The sequence below is a fragment of the Paroedura picta genome, chromosome 14 (genome assembly GCF_049243985.1).
Source record: "Paroedura picta isolate Pp20150507F chromosome 14, Ppicta_v3.0, whole genome shotgun sequence".
Classification (NCBI taxonomy): Eukaryota; Metazoa; Chordata; class Lepidosauria; order Squamata; family Gekkonidae; genus Paroedura; species Paroedura picta.
Genome location: NC_135382.1, coordinates 14,899,943 through 14,918,047, shown reverse-complemented (window position 1 = coordinate 14,918,047; position 18,105 = coordinate 14,899,943). Strand labels below are relative to the sequence as shown.

General features: G+C 45.9%; 1 protein-coding gene across 11 annotated transcripts in view; it reads left to right on the top strand.

Annotated features, from left to right (window-relative positions):
* Nucleotides 1-18,105, top strand: part of SHISAL1 (shisa like 1) — an 83,107-nt gene that overhangs the window by 57,648 nt on the left and 7,354 nt on the right. For 7 of the 11 annotated variants that reach the window (XM_077310563.1, XM_077310564.1, XM_077310569.1 and 4 more), the window contains exons 6-7: nucleotides 6,560-6,589; nucleotides 9,275-9,495. The exons of 1 other annotated variant lie outside the window; for it this stretch is intronic. In XM_077310563.1, coding sequence (XP_077166678.1) covers nucleotides 6,560-6,589; nucleotides 9,275-9,461 — 217 coding nt within the window. In that variant the 3' untranslated portion in view covers nucleotides 9,462-9,495. Of the gene's footprint in view, nucleotides 1-6,559; nucleotides 6,590-9,274; nucleotides 9,496-15,826; nucleotides 15,964-18,105 lie in introns of all 11 variants that reach the window. 3 more of the 11 variants (XM_077310574.1, XM_077310570.1, XM_077310571.1) reach the window with 3 other exon arrangements.

The following is an 18,105-nucleotide window of genomic DNA, read 5'->3' as shown; positions in this document are numbered from 1 at the left end:
TAGAGGAAAGCACGTTTCCATACATTTAGTCTAAAAGGGATGCTATTTGCTCACCTCATTTTCCATGTCAGTGTGATCTGTTTCTCTGTAAAATTGCAACTTGGATTTCCATGCATGGCTGTGCAGCTTTAAAGACCGGATATTATTGTTGCCTGATTTTAAGCAAAGCAATACAGGGATGGAGGTTTCATGCAGTGAATTTCCTACCATTAACATGCAGTCTCTGAAGTGTTATGTCCGTTTCAAACAGTGCCGCTTTCCTGCACTCCATTTTTTGGTGCTCAATCTTCTTTGAAGGCTTTTGTTTGTTCGTTTGTTTTGCATTCCGAGTTGAGTGCTATAGCAGAACCATTGAGATCAGTTGACTATTGAGATCAAAGTGAGATCGATGGTTACGTAGAAATGAAGAAAGAAGCAGCTCATTGGGCTGTGAGTGTTCAGGGCATCAGTGATTGGTGTGACAAGCGTTGAGCACCTGCAATGAGCTACTTCCAATGAGCTACTTCTTCGCTCTTGTTTCTAAGTAACAACAGTGGTCAGTTGATCTCAGTGGCACCACTATAGAACTATAGCGCTCATCTTGGAATATTCAAAAAAAAAAAAAAACCCAAAACATCATTGGAAGGTAATGCAGCAAAAAAGGACAAGAAGCACTATTGATATTTAATACAGCACACCACAGTAATTCAAAAGTGCAAGAAAGAGGTGAAAACCCGTAGGAAGCAGTTTTTGTCTATGATTCAAATATGTTTTACTAACCCAACACAAGCGGGTTTGTCTGAACAGGTAAATAAATTCTGCTAGCAGCTGGTTACTAGAACAGAATAGAATCAGTGAAGGCAAGCTGGTCTGTGAGTCAAAACCAAAGAAGGAAACTTAACCAAATGGCATTCCAGATGTAATGACAGTTTTTACAATGCAAAGTTCTCTGTATTCCCTTTTTTATTAAAAATTTTTATCAGCAGCAAAAAACTTTTTTGAAAATGTTTGAATAAAAAAGAACAGTGGGCTCTAATTGGGAGAACCAGGTTTGACTCCCCACTCCTCCACACACAGCCATCTGGGTGACCTTGGGTCCATCAAAGCTCTCTCAACTCACCTACCTCACAGGTGTCTATTGTAGGGAGAGGAAGGGTGGGTGATTGTAAGCCCCTTTGGGACTCCTTCGAGTTGTGAAAAGTGGGGCATAAACAACAACTCCTCTTCTTCTTTGCACATTCTGTGGGATGATAGAAGTGTGGGATCCTTCCTGATCTCCTTGGGCAGGTTGTTCCAAAGGTGGAAGCCACCACAGGGAATGTGTGAGAATGGGCAGTTGCCAGCCTTACTCGTTTGTAAGTTGGCATCTCCAGAGATTTTGCTCAAATGAGTGAAACTGCAGCAGTGAAGCAGGCAAGTCATTGGGATCATTGAAGGGCCACTAGATGACACAAAAAAGGCTTGGGACAGGCAAATATTCCTTTGTATGGAGTTCCATAAGAGCCTCTTGTGGCGCAGAGTGGTAAGGCAGCGACATGCTGTCTGAAGCTGTCTGCCCATGAGGTTGGGAGTTCGATCCCAGCAGCCGGCTCAAGGTTGACTCAGCCTTCCATCCTTCCGAGGTCGGTAAAATGAGTACCCAGCTTGCTGCTGGGGGGTAAACGGTAATGACTGGGGATGGCACTGGCAAACTACCCCATATTGAGTCTGCCATGAAAATGCTAGAAGGCGTCACCCCGAGGGTCAGACATGACTGGTGCTTGCACAGGGGATACCTTTACTTTGTGGAGTTCCATAATTTTTGCACCATGTCTGAGAAGAATCTTTCTTGCATTGCCACTTGTTTAACATTAGAGGGCATGAGCACTCAAAGCAGGGCCTCAGATGTTGCCCTGAACACTCATACAGGGCTTCAGAAATTGGCCTGAGCATCACAGAAGTGGGCGTTGCATTTTGGTTGATCCATTTTTATTTTACAAACTGATTCCAGAAGGTGGTGCTGAGAGACCACTGCTGAGCCCCGTGGCATATATGCTTTGTGGAAGGGCAGTATGATAGTGGCAGGTTTTTATTCACTGTTCCTGTCCTAATTATGGCCAGCATAGAATTTGTCTTTTTCACAGCAGACACAGACATGTTGACATTTTCACCAAGGTATCCACTGCTACCCCAAGGTCACTTTCTTGGTTTGTTGCTACCAACTGAGATCCTCTTAGTGTGTATGTGAAGCAGGATTTATTTTTATTTTTTTGCCCTGATATGCATCAGTTTACACTTGATTATTTTGAATCTCATTTGCCAAATATTGCCCATTCCTGCAGTTTGCAGAGATCCTATTGGAACTCTTCCCAGTCCATCTTTATTTTAACCATCCTAGATGGTGTCATCTACAAACTTGGCGACCTCACTGCTTACTCCAGGTCATTTATGAAGAAGCTGAAAAGCACCAGTCCCAATACAGCTACTTGAGGGATTCCACTGTTCACATCCCTCCACTGTGAGAATTGAGCATTTATTCCTACTCTCTGCCTCCTATTTTTTATCCAGTTTCTGATCCATACTTGTCCTAGATCCACCACCACCCCTCGATTCCTTTTTTTATATATATAAGTATTACGGAGACAGATTTTAGGTAACATATTCTAGTTGGAAAATTTCACATTTGGGTTCTGTAAGAACTGGGATGATACTATGTGATCCTGGTAATCTGTTAGTTTGCAATTTGTCTGTAAATTTCAGAACTTCCTCCTTTGTCACCACATCCGAGCTCCACATCTTCCGTCTGAAACATCCATTCAGGAACAAGTATCTGCCATATATTTTTAGCAGTGAAAAGAGTTGAGGAGAATTCATTTAGCTTCTCTATAATCACCTGATCATCCTTTAGTATCAGTCTGTATTATTACAGTCTGCCTAAGGAGGTAGTGAGCTGCCCCCTCACCGGTGGTCTTCAAGCAGCAGCTGGACTGATACTTATCTTGGATGCTTTAGGCTGACCCTGCATTGAACAGGAAGTTGGACTAGATGGTCTGTATGGCTCCTTCCAACTCAGCAGGAGGTACATCTTAACAATGAGTAAAAGAAAATACAACAATGTATAAGAAGGCTTGAGTCACCTGTAATTAGCAAGCACTAAAAACAACCATGCAGTAAGTGCTGATACCTGTGGATTTCCATCTACAAGTAACAATTTTGTGTACACCAGGACTGATCACTCCGAACACCTAATAATAGAGGGGAAAATAAACTTGGAACGAGGCTTTTGGTATAAGGGGTGATGGAGAAGAACATGTTCCATAGTTTCTACCTCCCCTGATCCACAGGGACATGGCCTGCCTCACTTGGGGACCTTTTTGAACCTCCTTTAGTAGACCTTTAATTCCATCAGTTTCCTGGAAATGTTTAAAGCTTTCCCTGACCGGTAGGCACCTATCTTGGCTAAATTGTTTACCCAGATTAATGCCCTCTTTTTGGAAATTAAGTATAGTAGTGCCCTAGGTCAGAGGTAGTCAGCCTGTGGTCCTCCAGATGCCCATGGACTACAATTCCCATGAGCCCCTGCCAACGTTTGCTGGCAGGGGCTCATGGGAATTGTAGTCCATGAAGATCTGGAGGACCACAGGTTGACTACCCCTGCCCTAGGTGGTGCCCTGCTCCTGCTGTATTTCAAGACTTCTTTATTGCTGTTCTTGTTCCTTGATGCTCTTCCCTTCCCCCCAACCATAACATAAAGTCGATGAAGCACCCTGTAGTGCTTACCCCAGTCTTGAAGGAGATAATAGTACATGAAATCATGGGTTCTTCAATTCTGTCAAAACAAATCTGTCTAAAGGCCTTTTCACAGATGTATTTTTATAGCCAGGGAAAGAGACGCGAATCCCGAGTGTATCAGAATGAGCATAAGAGTTTGTATTATGCAGTGATTACGCATGCTAGGAAAGAAACGTGTGCATTCTGTTCTATATTAATATCTTCTCCAGGTTGGAAAAGTTGTGCATGAAGCAGTTCTAAATCACGCTTAACAAACCTTTAAAAGAGGACTGTAAAATAAAAGACTTCTGATTGTTTTGGCAAGCTGGTTGCTGTGTGGGAGTATCTTTCCACAGTTCTAAAGGAGGCGTCTCAAAGAGAAAATAAAAGCCGGAGATGCTACCCTGGAGGCTGGAAGGGCATGCATTCGGGATCAACTGAACTGAACAAAAAAAAAAAATATTTTACTTGTATTTTTTTAATATTGTTTCAGCTGATTACAGATCAGACAATCTGATCAGCCACCAATATAGCTGAATTTTCTCAGCTTTTATTCGGGGGTATTCAGCCATACCAGCTTTTCTCAACTTTTTTACCATTGAGAAACCCCTGAAACATTCTCCTTTGAGGAACCCCAGAAGTGGTGCCCTCTTGCAGAGTATGGTTGGGAAGCATAGCCGTGGACACGCCCACCCAGGGACCCTCCCCACCCCCTCAGGCCCATTTTTAATTAATTAAAAATTAATTGACTCCTACGCATTTGGGAAACCCTTCCAGGGCTGTCCAGATACCCCTGGGTTTCACAAAACCTTGCCTGAGAAAACCTGAGCTATACTGAAGATCCGGTGGAGTGGCAGGAGCTGAGAACTCCATGCCATCTTGGCTGGGTTGGCTCCTCATGCAGCTCTTTGTTAAACCAAGCTCCCAGGGAAGCCAGCCCAAAATCGGCCGGGGTAATGGGAGCTGACAGCTCCTAGCCAGGTCTGTGTGTGGTAGTTAGAGACCTCTCTGGCACACATAGATCCTAGCCCCAATTTCTTCTACAGCAGGGGTAGTCAAACTGCAGCCCTCCAGATGTCCATGGAGTACAATTCCCATGAGCCCCTGCCAGCGTTCGCTGTCAGGGTCTCATGGGAATTGTAGTCCATGGACATCTGGAGGGCCGCAGTTTGACTACCCCTGTGCATGGCTTAAACCACACTGGGTCAGGCTGGTGTTTTTTTAAAAAAACATTTTTCTTCTCAAGTCTATTGGACCCCACAAATTCAGATCTGAATATCAATACCAGCATTAGCATCCAGCATTTTTCGAAAATACCGATTTTTTCCCCCCAGGTCAAATAAACCCAAACCAAAAAAAGCCGATAGTCTTTTTTGGCACACCCCTTCTGGAGGGATGTTGTGCCATCAGGCAATAAAACAGAAGGCCCAAAGAACCCCCTTGGACTGTTTAGGAGGCATGAGATGTGGGGGGGGGGGTTGGGGGCCCTCAGCCATCTGGCCACATCTAGAAGGAACTAATGCCTCCTCCTCCTCCTCCTCCTCCTCCAGATGGCTGAGTGGAGGGTGATATGTAATAAAACTAAAATAAGACAATAAACTGAAGGAAAATGGGGCCTAGCTGTTACATAGCATCAGCTTGGGGCTCTGCCCACTCCCTAATTAAAATAGCCACACTTTGGTGCAGTTCCAATCCCCAAACAATTAATCTTCCCTTCTTTCTTATGACAGAGTTCAAGAAACTATCTAGAATTATAAATGGCATTCTCATTTTTTTAAAAAAAAAAGAATCCATGTTATCACAACAGCATAACCTTGGTGCACAGATTCTGTCTATCTCGGGGGGAAAAGCTATGCAAATAGGGGCACATGCACGTAATTTTCTGTGCTTCCCATCACAAGGGGTCAGGTTGAGTGTACTTCCCCCCCTCCCTCCATGTCAATGGCTGTCAGTCACTTCTATGTGGAAAACGAAATGCTTTCTTTAGGGACATTTTAATGGTGGTGGGAGGCAATATGCAGATGGAACAGAAATGCACCATGCACACTTCACAGGAGCCTTGGGCATCTTGAATGCCCCTTCATATATGGCCCTTTCAAATATACTCCATGTATCTTAATGGTAGACAGTTTTCTAGTGGACAATAAATAATCTCCAAGCCAATTTTGCTCAATAAGTACATGTTCTGAATGCTTCCATTTGCATGTATTGTTGAATATTCAGGATGATTTTATAGGACAGGTGAGAGCTTCCTAGTTCCATTTCATTTTGTTGTTGTTGCAGATAGGGCTGCCAGTTCTGTGTTGGGAAATACCTGGAGATTTGGGGGGTAGAGCTTGGGGGAGGGCAGGGTTTGGGGAGGGGGCCTCAGTAGGGTATAATGCCATAGAACCCATCTTCCAAAGAAAGCCATTTTTTCTAGGAAAACTGATCTTTCTAGCCTGGAGATCAATTGTGATAGCTGAAGATCCCCAGCCACAAACTGGAGGTTGGCAACCCTAGTTGCAGATGACATTAACCATACTTGGATGAGTAGCACAAGGCCTACTCATAAAGTGGGGGCAAGATCATAGATCCCTCCTGCCCACAAGGAGGATAACAATTGCATGATTTAGACTGACCTTGAGTTTGTTGGACTCTATGTAGACAGAATCTCATTCCACCATGCCGACTCAACAGGCGGACAGGACCGTGGACGTACAGGGAGTTGACCTTGTTTTCCAGTATTGGGTTCAAGACATTCCAGAAACACAGTCAAAAATAATACGTTTGAGATGACACCATTACAATTAACATTAATATTTTGTGTTTTTAAACTTGCCTTCTGAAGTGCTAAACGGGAATCCTATGTTAGGATCAGGTAAGCGCATCCTACGTAGCTGATACACTTGTAATCAGTCTACAAGTGTAAATGGCTTCCCATGGACCTTGCTGTTTCCCTGTTTTCTTCCCTGGGTATTCCTTTGCTGTAAGAATCCCTAATAGTGTAAAGGACTAACATTTCCTTCGTGTGATCCTCATTTTTCTTCCTTCCCTATAATAAGTAAGACACTGCAAGGCTACAATAATAAAACAACCACCACCAGTTAGCAGGGGATCTGTACATAACTACTTGGTGCCAATATTACCTCTAGTTTTTTTTTCCCCTACTACTGGGTGGAGCCGTTCACATCCTGAGCAGAATATAACTGCTGGGCAGTGGGCAGCGTAAGACCCATGTGGTTCCAGACTGTTGCTGAACAGGGCTCCTTGCAGAGCAGGGCAGCTGTTCACAAGCACAGCTTAGAGCAGAAGTGGCCAGGCTGTGGCTCCCCAGATGTCCATTAACTACAGTTCCCATGAGCCCCTGCCAGCATGTCCATGGACATCTGGAGAGCCAAGGTCCAGCCACCCCCGTCTTAGAGGGAACACTGCTTGGCACCCAGGAAATCAGTTTCTGTAGAGGCAGAACGGCATTGGCGTATTTTTTCTTTGCCCCAGGCAGGTCTTTACCAGCTCATTAAGCCCTGGTAATTTCCATATTAGTGATACAGACATTAAAATTCATTATCCTATTGGAGTTATTTAGACCAGGGGTAGTCAACCTGTGGTCCTCCAAATGTCCATGGACTACAATTCCCATGAGCCCCTGCCAGCATTTGCTTGCAGGGGCTCGTGGGAATTGTAGTCCATGGACATCTGGAGGACCACAGGTTGACTACCCCTGATTTAGACCTAAAGCAATGATTCGGGCTAGATTATGGCCATGCTCTCAAGGAGGAAAGCAAAATTTCCTGCAAGGCACCTCGCCTTATTGAATACCGTGCTCTTCCAGAATCCATCTCTCTGCACTTAGTTGAGAATCTGGATATACAGGAAACCTGTGCGAAAGCTGGTCAGCTCTTACTTCCCAGTCAGAGACAGCAGTGCCCAAAGATGAATGCAAAACCAAGTAATCCTTTCCCTTCCACAACATCAGAGACAGCCTAAGATTTGGGTTCCTGAGGCAGAAAGTCCAGATGACTAAAACACGTTTATGCACACATACAAGGTGATTTCCCAAACTGAAAAGGATTAAAATAAAATCTGTCCAGAGCAGATCTACTAAGAACCTTACTCAGGTCTCGCCAGAGGGTCATGCTCTCAGGAAAGTGTTCTTGGGATTGCACTGTAAGTAATTAACAATTTGCTGTCCTTTAGGGCAGGGGTAGTCAACCTGTGATCCTCCAGATGTCCATGGACTACAATTCCCATGAGCCCCTGCCAGCAAATGCTGGCAGGGGCTCATGGGAATTGTAGTCCATGAACACCTGGAGGATCACAGGTTGACTACCCCTGCTTTAGGGTACCAAAAATTAGCCTTCCACCTCACCAGCTGATAGTAGCATTTGAACACGTCCAGTGTAACACTGGCATTCTGTTGATGGACATTCTGTTGATGGAAATATTTAAGATTATTATAGCTTCGTTTCCAAACATCCCAAATGACTTAAATTTGGGGGAATAGTTCAAGTTCAAGCCTATATCTGGCCATGCAGTTAAGAAAATGTAATACCTGTAGGCAGATCCTCATGGCGTAGTGGGGGCCATCAGGGGAGGAGAGGCTCCCCCCTTTTAAAATTTTACACACAATACGTTGTTTTCTGTTTTTACTGTGAACTTGCAGCTGGATCTGAGGTAGAGCTCATGCAAGAACAGGCGGATTATAAAACATTCTGAGAAAGCAAGACTGTAATCAATTACTGAATCATTGAACAAATCAATGGTCATTCTTGACTCTATGATCACATAGGGTTAATATTTTTTTTTATGCTTGGCCGTGTCTTACTGTTTTAATTTCCGATTACAGACCTGCTCTGTTTCTTGTCTGCAGCCACAACATTTTCTTTGCAAATGTTAAAAACAGTTTATTCATCAACGATAGAAATGTACTGTGTAGCGAGGGATACTTTGTTTGGCCAGGTGAAACATATGTCGATTCCAATTAAATTATTGGTGTTGTAGCAAATGAATAAGCACAAATACCCTTCCTAATGGCTTATTCAAAATGCAGGATCCAGAGTCCTGTGTAAGACACATGCACTAGTCCAGTGAAAATATTACTTATTTTCTTTGAACCACTGAGTGCTGTGCCAAGTAGCTTTTGATATTTGCATTCAGAGTGACCCATGTGTGTTTTTACTAGGGTTGTGTGCTTCGGTGTGGTTCGGCCGTCTTGGCGATTACCGAAGCCCGAGGCAGCACATAAGGAGGCCAGCACCGTGGCATGGAGAGGAGGGGTGCTGGCAGCGTGTCAGCTGGCAGGCACTCTCTTCAGTGATCACCAAAGTGGCCAAACCATGCTGAAAGGCATTATCCTTATCCTAGCCCTAGTGCTGACTCTGGAAGGCCAACTAGTTGTTGACCTCAAGGACTTCCTGGTGCATGGCACTGAAGGCTCCAGTTGGCCCTGGGCCCATAAAGATGGTGAAAAGTCCCTAGCACCCATGCTGGTGCACAGCTCCCAGTACCGTGCAATGTACAGAGCGTCCTATGTCATAGCTGCACCCCTCCCCATGTGTTTCAGCCATTCAGGGTGGACACACTACCAGCCAGTGACTCCTCAGAAGACCACCCTTAGGAGCGGCATGCATCCTGCAACAAAGCGTCAAGAGCAGCCAGACGATTCCCAGAGTAAGGCATTGGGGAGCCACCAGGATGCCCCACGTTGCCCTGTTGCGGGGGCTGGCAACGCCTCCACCACGTGGGTGTAACATGAGGCCACCCAGATGCAAGATGGATGATGCAGTTGAGTGGAGACGCCATTCTGGTTGCAACAGTGGTGGCAAGCATACGAAAGCCAACACAGTAGCCCCTGATATGGATGCCTAGCTGGCTGTCCAGTAGGCAAAGGTGGGGCAGAGCTGCTCTTGCAGCATGGCCAGATCACAACCTGGGTGGACGGTGGAGAAAGCCACTGTCCACCATGAGTGGTGGCTCTGCCTGGGCATGGAACACCCCTCCTACCACCAGGGGGGTGCCAGTCATGCTATGGGGTCGACAACATGCGTATAAATGAGAACAGTAGGTGGTGCTGAATCCTTGCAACCATGCCTTGGCCATTTTCAGGAGTGGGATTCAGGGGTAAACTCCACACCATTGAGAGGGTTGCCAACCAGAGAGGCATGCTGTGTCCCATGCTACAGATGATACACAAGGGTGGGGAATGGGGTGGATGTCAGCCTGCTCAGCCTCACCCACCTTGTTCCATAGTTGTCATGGAGTGCTCACAAGCCTCCACTGCTGCTGCCGCACAACTCAGAGTTCCCTGCGCCACTGGACCAGCAGCATGTGAGAGTGGAGCCCAGGTGTACCTGGCAGCAGAGAGAGCAGCCCTGCATTGGCCCACAGGGCATCCTGGAGCCCCTCATCATCAATGATGTTAACACACACTGCAGAGACGGTGTTAGGGAAAGAGATCCCTATGGCAGCCATGTCCAATGGCCGAGCTATAATGTGAGCCATGGCAGGTTGGCTCCTGGGTAATGATCTCGGTGAGTTCAAGGAACCATTGGGCTCAGCAACCTGCAGGGCTGTAGCACAAGTTCTTCAGATAGTCCTTTTGGGTGTGCCAACCAGCCAGACTGGAACCTTGAAGGGCTGGAGATGGACCACATAATGGAGGCTCAAGGTTCATTTGGGGAGGATTGCAGCCCCTCCCAGCCTATATGTGAAGGTATATACTCCATCTGGCATAGGATAACAACTTGCCCCTTCATCTCTGGTGCCACACAAGAAACGGTGGAGTCTAGGGTGGTGATGTGCCTCACCACCACCATCTTAATACCTGCGCCTCTTGCAGCTGTCTTTGAAGGTCAGTTCCAGGTGAGTGGCAAAGTGGGCAGGCTCCTGGCAACACAGGAGAAGATCTATCAGAGTGTCACACAGTGGCCAAAACCCAGATGCCACCAGGAGGCCCACCAGCTGGATGAGAAGTCCTCCCACTGTTGCCCCCCAGGCACCAAGAATACAGAGCATCACGGCCCCAGACATAAGAACATAAGAACAGGAGTCATGCTGAAACAGGTCAGTGGCCCATCCAGTCCAACACTCTGAGACACATAGCAGCCAAACTCTAGGTGCCATCAGGAGGTCTGCCAGAGGGAACAAAACTCTAGAAGCCCTCCCACTGTTGCTTCCTAGCACCATCCTAAGCACTTTCTGCTTGGGACTTAGAGCTGCCCTATATGTCTAAGATATTCTGTGGGCTGTGTGGGCCTCTTCCCATACCATTTTACACTGTGCTTGTAAGTCGATTTTTCCTCCCTGGAGTTAAGCCTCTCCTGGATTGTACATCCTCAGAAACTGGTTGAGAAAGGGCCAATTTTGAATCTTTCTTAAAACATCCATCACTGTCTTAAAACATAACCGTAAGTCTTTTCTAATTCAGACTTTAGACACCCCTTCAATCAGTTCAAGAGAATCTGTTTTAAACTCTGGAAGCAAAAACCTTATACATGCATTCTGCTATTAATGGGAACAATTTGATTTGGTTTTCTTGTTAATTGCCTAATGAAATCCTTGCGTTGACCTGGGCTGATTCTGCACTTACTTTGTTTATTCTGATGTGGATCCTGCTGAATCCAGATCGATTTGAACTCGGGTCTTACCCCCCCCCCCCCATTAAAACAGAAAAGTGTTCTGCGCAGGGTTAGGGAAGCTCAGAAGGGGAGGGGGGACCCAAGCACAGCAGGAGCCTCTTTCCTTTCTTGAACAGGGGGGAGGGGGGAGGATTGGAGACAGCAGAGGAGGGAGAAAAAAACCAAGAGGCAAATGTCTACCGAGAGAAGTTTAGGCTTCTGGAGCTTCTGTTGAGAAAAGTTAGGGCTTCCCCTTTAAGCCTGGAAACCAGGAACTGATGCCCTGGCTAATAAGGGCTTCTCTACCATGGACTTCAGGAACAAATTCGAAACAGGCAGACCTCCACATGCTTTCTTAATCTGATTCTTCAAATATTGAGGGTTATATCCACTCTAGGATATTGCAGGATAAAGGTAGGGTCACTCCTGATCAATCATGCTTGTTGCAGAGGGCAAATTTAAATCGGACAAAATCAAAATGGAAATCACATTCAGTGGAGATGGCAGGGACTGAATCGACCTGGCATTGGAATAAGAGCTCTGTGCAGACTACACCCTGGATAGTCCAGGCTAGCCCAATCTTGTCAAATCTCAGAAGCTAAGCAGGGCTGATCCTGGCTAGCACTTGGGTGGGAGACCTCCAAGGAAAACCAGGGTCATGACATGGAGACATGTAGTAGCAAACCACCTCTGAATGTGTCTTGTCTTGAAAATGGTTCTGGGTTGCCACAAGACATCAGTGATTTGGTGGCACTTTTCACCACAAATGAAATCCTGAAAAGTCTGAGCATTTTCACACAATGAAACTTATCTCACGTATGTACTTATTTCATCTTACACATATTGCCTGTCTGCATTTAATGTGGTAGAGGTGTTTGCAGTGTGACTGTGCATTCAGCTAATGATATAATGTGAATTGAGTGCCAGGGTGGTGTAGCAGTTAGAGTGGCAGACTCAGATTCAAACTTTATTAAAGTCATTCAGACCAAGTTATAAGTTACCTGGGGGGACTCATCACTTAGCAGCCTCTTTGCTCGATCTACATCAGGATGTTCTGGCAACTTTTTAAGGAGTGGCAGACTCTAATCTGGAGAACCGGGTTTGATTCCCCACTCTTCCACACGCATGCAGCTGGGTGACTGTGGGCCAGTCACAGTTCTCTTAGGGCTGTTCTCACAGAGCGGTCCTGATAGAGCTCTCTCAGCCCCACTGACCACACAGGATGTCTGTTGTGGGGAGAGGAAAGGAAAAGTGCTTGTAAGCCACTAAGGGACTCCTTCAGGTTGTGAAAAGCGGGGTATTAAAAACCAGCTCTTCTTCTTTCGCATTATGTGACAAATCTACTCTGAACAGGACTACTTTAAGACTCTAAAATGGAAATGTTAATGTTTGATTCCAGAATGTAGAATAGACTTGAAAGGAAAGGACAAACTTTGTTTCCCACTAAAAAAGAAAAAAAAACACCCTGTGAAAGCATCATGGAAATGGAAAGGTGCTTGCAATTGTTTTGATTTTCTTTAAAGGCTATAGCAAGCTCCCTTAATTATTACTTTTTAGCAAAGTTGTCCCTGTGCAGTCAAACTATTATTACAGCTGAAGGGACCCGGCATCTGTCATGTGTTCTCAGTCTCCCCATACCAGGTTCGGTATTATGGAGAGAGGGTGAACAATAATTAATTTCGGTACTCGGTATTCAGAATAATTTCGGTGACTTCAGCACTGCCCCGTGCCTCGAGTGGGAAGAAGATTGACTTAATGACGGAATTTCTTCTCTGTTCATCAGGAGACCATCTGGCGGCTCTGCGATCTGAGTCAGAATTCTGTTGGCTGTGCAGCCACTGGCTCAATAAAACATTGTCACACCCAGGTTCACAACCGTGCAAGAAGCAATTCCTTTTGCCCTGCTGTCCGATGACATCCCTGGGATGATTGGGGGAGGGGGGGGTTAAAAAACTCACCTAGTCCTGCAAAGTTTTCAGATCCAAAGTGTGGGATAGGCTGGTTTCTCAAAAATACAAATTTCAGACAAGAAGGCAACAGGTAAAGGGAAAATTCTGATAGACTAATACAATTATTATTTGTTAATTTATATTTTGCCTTTCTCACCGAGACTCTGGCCGAATTACACAGAGTGAGTCCATACAGTCAACAGGAGGGACATTCAGTAAACTCTGACAGGGGTAGTCAACCTGTGGTCCTCCAGATGCCCATGGACTACAATTCCCATGAGCCCCTGCCGGCATTTGCTGGCAGGGGATCATGGGAATTGTAGTCCATGTACATCTGGAGGACCACAGGTTGACTACCCCTGAGGATTTGGGTTGTAGAACCAAGCAGAAGTCTACAAAAACAGAACTGAAGCAAAGGACAAGTGTTAACATGACTCATGAAATGATGGGAAATATATAATAGGGTCCAATGACAGCTGTAGACACAGTCTCTAATCTTTTCTTGAAGTGGCTTTGTGAATTCCTTTGTACACTGCTACCAGCTTGGTGTAGTGGTTCGGAGTGCGGCGAGCCAGGTATGATTCCACGCTCCCCCACATGCAGCCAACTGGGTGACCTTGGCCTCGCTACAGCACTGGTAAAGCTGTTCTGACTGAGCAGTAATATCAGGGCTCTCTCAGCCCTCACAGGGTGTTTGTTGTGGGAAGAGGAAAGGGAAGGTGACTGTAAGCCACTCTGAGACTCCTTCAGGTAGAGAAAAGCAGCATATAAGAGCCAACTCTTCTTCTTCTACTGTATTGTCTGCATAAAAAAGCCCTCTTGAACAATTCAGTTGTACATAGTTCACAGAAAGCCAGGAGCCTTCCAGACCTCCCCAGGCAGGCTGTTCCACAAGGTGGGGGCCTCAACAGAGAAGGCACTGGTATTTGTTGCAGAAGACTTGTGCAATATCACGTTGTGAGGGCCTTCTAGTTGCGGGTAGAAAGATAACAGTTACCCAATACCATCTTGTGTTCAAATAGCAGGATCCCAGGGTTATAATACCTGCTTTATTTGTCGTGTACATTTCTCCCGGCTTGCATTGGAAACTTTTCCTGCTATGAATTCCACTTTTCCTGTTGTGAATTCTAACTGTTACTGTGAATTCCAGCTGTGCCTTCGTAATTGTTTCTCCCTGGGTGCCCAGTCTTCATTGTGCCACATCAGTTTAGATCCTTTGTCATCCATAATTCCCATAATCTTAATAGAGTGAAGAGTTGTTACAGACATTTCGTAGGGCTGGTTCATGCATGCATGTTTGCTGTCATGACTGCAACTCCAATCAATGGTGTGCATGTGAATGTGGCATCACAGATCTGATGCTGCAGGCAGCAATTCCATAGCTTCTATCATGGCCTCAAGACAAAATGCTTTTCCGTCTCCATGTCCCGGTAGCAGTGATCAGCTTTCAGAAACTCAGAGGACGCGTGAATGTGCATGATTCAGCACATAGTCTTTTGTATGGCAGAGGATTTCTAGATTTAGGATCCTGTCAACAAATATTGGGGTACTGGTTGTTGTGGGTTTTCTGGGCACTGTGGCTATGCTCTGGTACTCCTAGAGACCCTGACATTTCGTCAATAACTGGGGCTGGCATCTTCAGAGGTAGGAATTGGCAAGATGAGAATCTCTCTGTGCCAAATATGGAGCTTGCAAACAGTTACTGGGCAGGAGTATTTCACCAGGCTCCCCAAAACAGGGTGAGAACTGTGAAGCCCCAGCATAATGTAGTAGCAGAGAAAGCACCATATGAGTGTGTCTTTCCATGTGTCAGCTGCCCTCCTGGGCTCTTAACTACTCTTTCCCAGATATTGTTTATGATGCCAGAAGTGGAGTGGCATTCATAAAACATCATTCATTTGCATACTGATCTGGGTCAGTGGTCCAAACAGGAAACTTCATTTTTTATTTTAAAGTTTGATAATAACTTGATATTTTCAGCTTCCTCGAAGTACTGGCTTCCCTCATAAAACAATATATGGATGCATGCACAGTTTACATGTTCATGTCTTGCTGTGTGCCCTGGTGTTGCCCAGGAGTCATACGGTCGTGCTGCTTTCATAAGTGGCTTGCTAGCGGTCTCCCCTTCTTCTCACCACCATCTTTTCCTAGGCAGCTCAGGAGGTTTCCTTTTGGCACTCCATGAATGGAATCCAAATTGTCTCCCCCAACAGTCAGTCTCTCAGACAGAAGCCCAGTTTTCATCTCAGTTCCTTGATCTCTCGACTCCCCTCTTCAGGAGGTTCCAGTATCGGAAAGCATTTTCTGATGCTGAGGGCTGTTTGTAGTTGGAATATGCTGCCTCAGAGGTGGCGGAATCTCCTTCATTGGAAGTTTTTAGGAGGAGACTGAATCAGCACCTGTCAGGGGTGTGTGATTTTAAGTCCCCGAGAGAGTGGGGGGCTGAACTGGATGGTCCTTGGGGGTCTCCTCCAGCTCTGTATGTGATTCTGATTCTGCTGTTGTTGGATGTACTCCCCTGTTCTTCACCCATTACTCTCCCGCCCACAGCATTCCAAAAACCATGGCAACAGAGGCATCCAGCTGTGCCCCCTCCAACATTCCAGAAACCATGACAACGGGAAGCCTACAGCTGTGCACACACCCCTGACCTTTCTCTCCAGATGGACCATCTTGCATCTGCCACAGTATGTTAGCAGAAACGCCAGACATGTAGCACACCCCCAGCACTAGCTGCCAATTAATAGGAGCGCAGCTAAGGTTTGCCACCCTCAGACAAAACCACTCAGGACGGATCACCCTTGCTGACTGGCTGCCCTAAAACCCATCATTTGAGTGGCAACCTCTGTCTTTCCCCTGCTGTGCTCTGGTTATTCATTATTACGGCCCACTCCCATTCATCCCAGCATCTGCCCATTTTATCCTCTCCCATCACACAAGCTGCATGGCATATCAGATGGCTGCAGGGAGACCCTCCCCTTCCCCTTGCAAGAACACGCTTTCGTAGTAGTTGTCAAATTTAAACAGAGAAATTCACAAATTCTTGCAAACAAAGAGTGTAAGACAGACCAACAAGACGTCCATGGTTTAATGAAGCTGATATACCCACTGCGTATTTACCCACTTCCAAAATTTTTGCTTGCTTGGCTCGTAGCTTTCTTGCAGCCAGAGCAGAGTGCTATATTAGCTATAAAGGAATCATAACCAGATAACAGAGATGAGAGTTTTTCAAGATCTGAGGAGGAAGAGGGCAAAGCCGCTAAGGTCTTATTTAGAAATTTGGTTCTGGGTTCCTTGCCTAGCTTTGGATGACCTCCTCATTCCCCTTCAAGATATCGATAAGGATTCCCAGGTGCTTATCAGAGTTATAGCTGTCAGTTAATTTGTGCATTTACAGATCAGCAAGTCAGATGGATGGGGTAGATCCCATAGAACATTTCCATGTGCACCCTGCGCAAGCAGGAGTGCTGAAAAGAAATGCACAGATACTTCACCCTCAGAATTCTGGGGTCCAAGATCTCTTTTCTGAGTGTGCAGGATGCAGCATTTTGGTGAGCAGGTCAACCCTGCAAATTCAATCTTGTTTTGTCATTTTTTAAGAAAGTGCTCGGGATGACTTCCTGTCCTTTGGAGGGATTACCTGAGAGAGGGAGGAGGTTGTAGTCCTGGAAGCAGTTAATGGAAGCCCAAGGCTCTCCCATAAGGAGTAATCAGGCCAGCGTTGAGTTGGAGAGGACAACAGCAGGAGCCTCACAAAGACGAAAACATTGATGTCACTTAGCCTCCAAAAATACACAGGAGGCAGCGGAGAAGGTGACCGGCAGCAGCACAACTGGCAACACGGAGGCTTTGGATGCGGAACCCAAGGCGCTGCTTGTCATAGGAAGCCCGGAATAGACAAAAAATAGATTATCAACATTTTGAAAAGTCCTTGAGGCCAGGACTTGTGATTTATCTATACATTGCTGAGAACGCACACATTTGGGAATTGAAAGACAATCCCCATTGTGTTTTAGAGTGCTGTCCCCTCATCAATAGGGTTTATGACACGAGATGTTGTGTTCGAGTGGAATTGTGTAAAGGATGCTTTTTTTCCCCTTTGCACTTCCTTAGGTCCACCCCTCTCGGTCCTCGTGCTTTTGCAGGCTGCATTGACAGATTGCAGAATCACAGGCAGAGCTGCCTGCACATGCCCAAGACGTGGTTCAAACAACCGTCAAGTGACTTACAGACTATCCAGGAGAATGGATGTTTCTCCTGCAGAGTAGCTAGATGGACACTGGTTGCTGCAGCTGTTGTTTTCAGCAGCTGGTTGGCATTACATTATTGTGAGTGAGTGAGTGAGTGAGTGAATGAATTATCATCATCATCATTATTAAGATTTATAGGCTCCCCTTTTCTTCAAGGGGCGAATAGGGTGAACAAGACGTATCCTGATTTCTGCCCCAGCTGGAGAGCTGCCTGCAAAGGCACAAAACATGCCCACACGATAGCTGCAAACAGCAAGTGTGCTCACCAGCTCTGCCCGTGGTGCTTTTGCAGTTTGCCCAGACTTTCTCGGGGCTCCCACATAGTGAGATATGCCCTTTGTGTGCATTGGCACCGGGTTCTTTCACACACACGAAATAACGCACTTTCAATCCACTTTGCCGCTGGGTTGTACTGTGTGAAATAGCAAAATCCACTTGCAAACAGTCACCGAAGTGGCTTGAAATGGAATTATTTAGCATGTGTGAAAGCATCCACGGTGTCTGTGTCATCTGTAAGAGCTGCTCCTTGGGGCTCTGATCCTGGAAGGGAATAAGGGTTTTGGACCCAGTGCAATGGCC